Source organism: Amia ocellicauda, chromosome 10, assembly GCF_036373705.1.
Source record: "Amia ocellicauda isolate fAmiCal2 chromosome 10, fAmiCal2.hap1, whole genome shotgun sequence".
Taxonomy (NCBI): domain Eukaryota; kingdom Metazoa; phylum Chordata; class Actinopteri; order Amiiformes; family Amiidae; genus Amia; species Amia ocellicauda.
The window spans coordinates 258,811-267,191 of NC_089859.1; the positions used below are offsets into that span (position 1 = coordinate 258,811).

General features: G+C 36.7%; 1 protein-coding gene across 5 annotated transcripts in view; it reads left to right on the forward strand.

The window, feature by feature from the left end:
- The window catches only part of mid2 (midline 2), a 156,470-nt gene extending 150,152 nt beyond the window's left edge, over positions 1 to 6,318 (forward strand). For all 5 annotated transcript variants that reach the window (XM_066714645.1, XM_066714646.1, XM_066714648.1 and 2 more), the window contains one exon: positions 1,549 to 6,318. In XM_066714645.1, coding sequence (XP_066570742.1) covers positions 1,549 to 1,951 — 403 coding nt within the window. In that variant the 3' untranslated portion in view covers positions 1,952 to 6,318. The remainder of the gene's footprint in view (positions 1 to 1,548) is intronic.
- Positions 6,319 to 8,381: the final 2,063 nt, after the last annotated feature.

Sequence of the window (8,381 nt, forward strand, 5' to 3'; positions counted from 1 at the left end):
TAATAAGCATCTACTCGATTTTGTATTTGAAAGTCGTCTCGCAACACTTTTGCATTTATGAATATTTGCTCTAATGCCAAACTCTACTAACAGTGATTAGGAAGAGGAGGATGAAGAACCCATTTTGCAGGTCACTCCAAACAAGCAGTGGAGTAGTGTATATATTGTGTTGTGTACAACCTTTTCAGTCCTTTTGTTTTGTTATAATTGCAACTTTCCCACATCCCAAAGGGGTGTCTTTTGATTATTTCTCACCCGAAGTACTGCTGGAATATCAGAACATTGTATAAAGTACACACTTCCCTACATCACTCAGTGTGGGTGTTGATTCAGGTGAGACTGAGTGTTTTGTTTAATGAAACATTCACATGGTTAGAAACTGCACCGACAACATCTTAGATCTTCACCCGAGAGAATTATCCTATGTATTGGGAGTGTTAATAAAATGTCAAAAAAATAAGAATGGCTCACCAAATGTAATAAAGAGTGTAACAGAAAATACACATCAGGATATAAAGCAATATCTGAAATTGCAATGTGGTGAATATGTACATTACCACTACTACTTTAGCAGAGACTCCTTAAAGACCTTGAATTCCCTTTTATGAGATGTGTAAATGTAATATGGGCTTCTATAAACACACTCCAGTGCTTTGAAATCAGTTTTAAATATTTAAAATCACAAACTTCACTCCGTGAGACTCCTATCCTGCTTTCATGAATTTCCCATTTAACGAAGCTGACGGTTATAGAAATAGTATTAGGAGGATAATACTTTTCTAATATGCATAAAATGAGAGACCCATGATATTAAGGACATTCCAATAGGTTTATATATTTTTTAAATGTAATAGTGACTGTAACCGTATGCTTTGGTTTTTAGAAACTGTTTAACAGTAAATCAACAGCTACAGATCAGATGTGTTAGTTTTCTTCAACCCATTTTCACATGACTATCTAGAGATCAGGGCAGCATGTGTTCGTGCAAGGTCATATGAGGATTGTGTTTTTTTTTATTTTTTGTAGCCATGCAGTCATGAAAATTACCCCTCCCTTTATAAAGGGGACCATGCAATTACCTTCTCTTTGTCTGAGAACCAGTGGGTTGTTCTGAGCGAGACTGGGGTTTCTCGTCTGTCACAACTCATAGTAGTGAAATCTGCCTAACACCTACCACATTCACCTCTGCCTCTCTCTCTCTCTCTCTCTCTCTCTCTCTCTCTCCAACCATTTCTGACCAGAATAATGACAGGATCAGTCTGTATCAGGGGCATTAAGACGCACGCCATTGGAACTGTGATAAGATCCAAGAGCCAAGTTGTGATGTACCTAGGAAAGAACAGACACGTGTTGGAAATGTGCTTTAATTAAACACAGAGGCACAACAAAAGTCTTGGCAATAGTGACATTTTCCTTCAACTTCTCAAAAGAATTGCAATCACATTCAATGTATGCCTCCTACTTTGGAAAGTTAAGTGTTTTTTTGTCACATGTCTGCTTTGAAAGAAAGAATAATAATAGTAAATAACTCTGCTGTGTCTTATCCAGGTATGCAGTCGGCGTGGCTTACAAATCGGCGCCGAAGAACGAGTGGAGCGGCAAGAACTCGTCGTCCTGGGTGTTCACGCGCTGCAACAACAACTTCATCGTCCGGCACAATGGCAAGGAGATGCTGGTGGAGGCCAGTCTGCAGCTGCGGCGGCTGGGCGTCCTCCTGGACTACGACAACAACGCCCTGTCCTTCTACGACGCCATGAACTCCCAGCACCTGCACACCTTCGACATCTCCTTCATCCTCCCCGTGGTGCCCACCTTCATGATCTGGAACAAGTCTGTGATGATCCTGTCTGGCCTCCCCGTGCCGGACTTCGTAGACTGCACCGAGCAGCAGGAATGCATCTGTAGGCCTCAGGAATCACCTTACGTATCAGGAATGAAAGCTTGTCACTAAGACTAACATTGCAGAAGAGAGAGCGTTTAATATTATGTTTCTGGGCTGTTGGGTCATTTCTTTTTCTTTGTTTGTTTTTGTTTTTTTCCCCTGCCCCCTCGGGTTTCCAATTGAGTGGACATTGCTTATGTTTAACTATTAAAGAGGACATTTGTTGTGTACAGTTTAATATCCAGGCATTTGACTTCTATAACGTGACTACTAGTCTTGTAAATTAATGCTAATAATAACGAGAAGAAGAAAAAATATTTATGAATATTAAGTTGGATTGCTTCTTTGTCAGTTTTATTGTGTTCATAATGCACTTTTTAGAGTTATTTTAATTTTCCCTGTGTAACAAGAAGCAGGAAAGGGTTGTGTTTGTAAAGTGGTAGAATAGAGATGCTTTTCTAACAGAAGGGATTCTGAAAATGGTTTCCTTGGACAACAGACAAACGCACAATGTTTCAAGAAACACTAAACTCAAACATCTCCTAGGGATGAGAATGAGATTGTTCTAAAACCATTAAATATGTTCAGACTTCATGGCATGATTTTAACTGTTTTTCTCATACGCTTATTTGGCTCTCTCCAGTTTCCTTTTTCAATCGAAGTAAATGAGGTGAAAACATGATACACTGTAAATTGAAATCACAAGGTCTTCTGGGAAATCTGCCTAACATTGTCAACACTGTCCTACGCTCTATATTCCTCACTGGCTGGAAATGTGATGCAATGATCCTGTTACTACTGAAGTGCGGTGTGGTTTCTGCTCTTTGTGTGTTGCCACCAGGTATGGAAAGTGCATTTGTGACTTTTTGTACAATTATTGAACATTGTGGCTAAAATTAACAATCGTTCTTCTCAAGCAACCAGTTATTCAATAGACTTTAATCATCAAGCGACATTGGATGACAAATCTGTGACTAACCATTAAGGTTTTTCCCAGTAAAAATAAATAAATAAGCATTTCCCTTTATAAATGAATTACATCTTCACTTGACCCCTTAATTATTATATTTTACAATAGTAAAGGTTAGATTATTGGTACAGGCACAGCCCCAGAATATATTTGTTTTTTGTCTGTTGTACTTGCTTTTGAAATACAATGTGTGTATGAATATGTGTGTGTGTGTGTGTATGTATATATATATATATATATATATATGAGAGAGAGAGAGAGAGAGAGAGAGAGAGAGAGAGAGAGAGAGAGAGAGAGAGAGAGAGAAATAAAGCATTACCATTTCCCCTCCTAATTTTGTTTATTTGAGGTGCATACGTCCTTCATTACACTAGATTGGTTTTGCCACATTATTTGTATTATTTTTGTTATAGATTTATGTTCAAGTTTAACATAATTTCAGGGGTTTTGAAATCTGAATCCTAAACACATACAGAAATTGTATTCATCATTTGGTAAAGCAAAGGAAGAAAACCCACAAGATCCCACAACCCATGTTTCAGGCTTATGGTTTTATTTAAAGACATGATTTTGTAAATATATTTCTGAGTTATAACCATGGATCTGATCAAAGAGAGACAATCAATATTGAAAAGGCAGTAAAATTAATATTTGTGTTCCAGAAATATCAATATATGTGCTTTATGGTTTAAATTAGCATGCAGTCCTTGAGCAATGTTATCAGAAAAATATAAGCAATTTATTTTTGCAATAAGAACTGTTTTTATCAGTGACATTTACCTAGATTTTTTTAGATTGTTCGCATTACTACTGATGTAAGTGTTCTGCTGGGTGCTTTAACCACATATTAGTGGACTTGGTTTTTTTCCTACTGAATGTAGACTTTGTTTTTTTTACAGGAAAGCACAGAATGTCTTTCAGTCAAACACATATAGAGTATTAGCACAGAGATAAATACCAGGGGTCTCTAGCCCTCGTCGAGCCAATGGGTCTTCTGGGTTCTATTCCATGCTCTTAATTACATAACTGAACCAATTATCGTTAGAATCAGTCAAGAATAATATGATCTTTATCCACCGATGGATGATGCCTTTTCAAACCATCAACACCAGCCCTTTCAGTTGACCATCAACCTTACTCAAACACAGACGCACATACACTCTAATTGTACATGAGATCGAAGCTGACGGTATAAGCACAGACGCAACTCCTTTCCCGGGCGCCCAAAAATTCTACATACACAATATAAATAATCACTAAAAACTCAACAAGCATGGAGGGACAAAGGGTTAATCTTTTTGTATGTATTCAGTACAATACAAACTGAATGAATTTGTAAGACCAAGGCAAGGTTTATATTTAACATGTAAAGGGCTGTGAAGGGTTGCTTCAGCTTGAAAACTGGTTTAGGTGAAAAAATGTGCTTAGTGATATAATATTATGAAGAAAATACATACCATACAATTAATTACTCAAACTTGTCAAGGTAGTGTATACTTGAATGGTTTGCAAGATCGATACAGTGTCAATGTATACAGACAAGCTTATACAAACACAATATCTGGAAATGTCAGTGTGCAGTCATGCTATTTTTTAAATCCCAGTATTTCCCAGAAATCACTTTCATACATTTACTGTTAAGTTGTGTCTTTCTGTATGTGACAAAAGAAATGACACACATCTAATGTTACTAACTGACATTCTTTTTTATATAACATGTTACATTTCTGAAAAAAATGTATTTTGAGCTAATGTATTTGGTAAGAGATTCTTTCTAAACTACAGAAATTAATACGCTTTTTTTTTTTGCCTTTATTATTTGGATTTCCGTGAATGCAGTATCAAAACAGTTTCTGTGTACATCTACCTATGCTTCTGTTTAAATAGTTATGTGAATTATAGCCAAATAAGAATGTACATCTAGGAAAATATATATTATATAAAATATATAATATATGAACTAATGTTATTTATGTGAACTTGGGTACAATTAAAACTCTGATCCCAAATTAATTTGGCAATAGATTTTTTTGTCCATGTTCTTGGCCGGCATATCCACTATTGAAAGGGTCTCGCTCACCATTCATTCGCAAGCTAGCTTACAAGAAAAATTGTGTACACTGGGTCAAGATTGCACACTTCAGTTTTGTACGAACTGGGATGTATTTCCAGCAGCTCCAAAATGTAAAGCCCCATTACAAGGCATTCATTGACTGAAGCATAAACTTAAAAAAGATCAGCTGAATACACATAACAAACAAAAATATGTTTCTAATTGAGGTTAGCAATGCAGGACTGTCATACTGTTTCAAGTATAAGGAGTGACAGTTTGATTGGGTGTCTAAAAGGACACGTTATTAATGCAATCATTCGTATTGCACTGAACAGGAAGCCTTTTCTTTCAGTAATTGGTCTTTTCTAACTGCATTGATATTTAACATGACATACGCCTGTTTTCAATGCTAAGGTGACATATGCAAAAAGATCAGACAAAATCTGAGCTTCATTATTGAAGAGAGAAACAAGAATTCATATTGCCTATACTGTACGACACAAAAGCACAACGAGAACTCATTGCCTTAAAAGAGAGTGAGAGAATGGGATCAAAAGATTGCCAAGGCCAGATTTGTCAAGAGAGAGTAAACTGAAGTACATTTTACCTCTGGGACTCGAAGTCACACCCTTCTGATATTGTAGGGGGTTGTGGAAGTAAACGGCACCAAATTAAAACAAAAAATAGTTTTTATATGTATAATATATAACCCTTTAAGCAGTTTCTCCAGCTCAAGCAAATCATTTCACAAATATTTTTATCATAAATTGCTAGTAATTAAGTATTTCAGAAAGTCAAATTTAATGCAATATTTTATCCAACAAAAACTGGCCTGATCAGGGACCTACAATAAAGGGATGGAGGTTATTTAAAACTGAAAATATTAAACTTAATAAACCTTGAACAAATTAACACATTTTCCTTTTTTTGCATTTCCAACACTTTCAACCTCAAAGAACTTCACTGGAATAAAAGCCCCTTCGTGTTGTTGTATAAATCTCTCACAGCACTGAAAATGTGGCCATTGGACAGGCCTGGTGCAGATTTTAATTGAACAAAACATAGATGTTAGCCCTGAAAGAGGATTACTGTGTGGAATATGTGTGAGAGGAGGAACGGGCAGCTTTGTAGTCGGGTACTGGAGTGGAGAGTACTGTATAAATTGGGGTGAATGTGAGAGACCAATTATTTGTTGGGGAATTACCTTTGAATGTTTATTTGTAACATTTCTTGTAGCGGTCTTTATTTAGCTTTGTGTTCACTTACGGAAGATTATTAAAAAAACATCCATGCATGATTTGCTGGTGCTGCTATTATACATTGCTGTGTCCAAATCTGAACTGTAACAGTATCCATTGCAAGATTTGTGGCCTATGATCAACATTAAGACGGAAATAAAGACTAATTCCAATATTGTAGTGTCCAATTCCAATAACTGTGCTTTTGGAAGAAGTAAGACTATACAGAAATGTTTGCAAATCCATAAATATACATTATTTTATCCGTTTTCCATCGTGTATTCAAGGACAGGTGCTATTTTGAATACATTTTTTTTAAGTAAAGTTTTCCTTTAAAAGAAAGAAAGACAAAAAGCTATTTCCAGCTGGAAGCTAATTGACTTTTCTTAGTGTTTTTCTGTGTGTGTTCTGTATGGGGAAGCATTGGGAAAAGTTTCATTTTGTGGTTTGGTTTGAAATGTTCAGCTGCTGTGTTCCTCCACATAGTCGATATAGACACTCATTCACTGTATGTAATTTGAAAATAATAAGAAAACAGTCTTATCTTTAAAAGAAATATACATATAAAGAGAGATTATATAATTAAAAAGAGCTGACTTGTAAAAACACAATAATAAACATAATATTGTGACAATTCAGATGTTGTAAAGATGTATTTTATCTTGAAGATGTATAGTATAAATTCAGTGCATTCATAGCAACACCTCATGAACACAGGTTAAACGGAACAAAAAATACAAACTCGACACCTTGTACTTTGACTCATATATTCGACCAGCCAAATTCATTGTGTTTGTCTAACCTGTATTTTTAAAACTGCGTTCACAAATAGAATAATCCCACACTAAACTGGAAACAAAAGACTAGATATAAGAAATCACTCAAAGGCTTAAGAGATTAGATGTGCAAAATGTACATGGAGCTTAAAATCTCACATTTGTGAGCCAGGTTCTGCGAATCACAAGACACTTAACCGGTAGAAGGAGCATCTTCGGCAGAATTAATAGCAACATTGGTGGAAATGTGTGACCTACATTTCTGTGCTTTTACTGTATTTCAAATTGACAAAAGGTGTAGCTTTCCTCGATGAATGAATAAACACACAGCAGAGTTTTCTATTTAACAGTTGAGTATATCCATGACTGGAGGGGCGGAAAAAATCTTGATTTGCATGTGTTTAATATGAAGCAGCCCCTCTTCTCTTTAATGAAATTCAATGAACTCCATTAAGCTGTATGCTGCTGTTGCGGTTTGTCAGAGAGGAGTGGGCTGGACTAAGGGGACTCAAAATCCATTTTTGATGCTTGTGATTTTGATTCTGATTATCGTTTTTCATAAGTATTAATCATTTAATTGCTTTCTCAAAATTGGCATCTTTTGTAAATCAGACAGTCTGAAACTTGCAGGAGTGAGCTATGGTCATTCTCTGCATGGGAGACTCATTTTTCAGTAGTTGATAAAAAGACAGTGGAGAATTACAATGTTCACCATTTCCAAACCATTCTTGTTTTGGTTTTGAAGCCGTAAGTTAGCTCATGCTGGATAAAAGAGGATCACCACGGAGTTCGTTTTTTGGCCCTTAACAAGTATCCTTTTCCTATCGCTCTGTTGGACTTACACCCTCTTTCTTCCTGAATGCACCCACATCACCTCAAGCTTAACCTTTTCAAATCTGATCTTCTCATCTTTCTCTCCTCCTCCTCTTATTCTTCTGATCTCACAATTTCAAGTCCCCTGAAACCTACAACACTATCCCCCTCATCTTCTGCTGAGAATCTTGGAGTCACCCTTGACCCGGCTGTCCCCCGCTCCCAGCACATCTACACTCAGATACACACGTGCCGATTCTTCCTCAGCAACATATGCAGAAATTGGCGCTTTCTCAATAACTGCTCATCTCAGCTGGTCGGACAGACCCTGGTCCTCTCCCGCCTGGCTTACTATAACTCCGTCCTGGCCGGCCTGCCTGCATCTGCTCCCCGCCGCCCCAGCTCATCGAGAACTCGTCTGCTCGTCTGGTGTCTCTCTGCCTCGATTCACACATGCTGCCCTGCACTTGTTAGCCCATTTGTACTAGGATGTAGACTTATTATATATTGTATTTTGTACTGATTGTAGTTATTGCACTGTAAGGCATCTACTCAGAAATTAATAATAATAATAATAATAATAATAATAATAATAATAATAATATACCTCTTTCCAGGATTTGAAAAAGTGATCCCTTCATTTTACAGC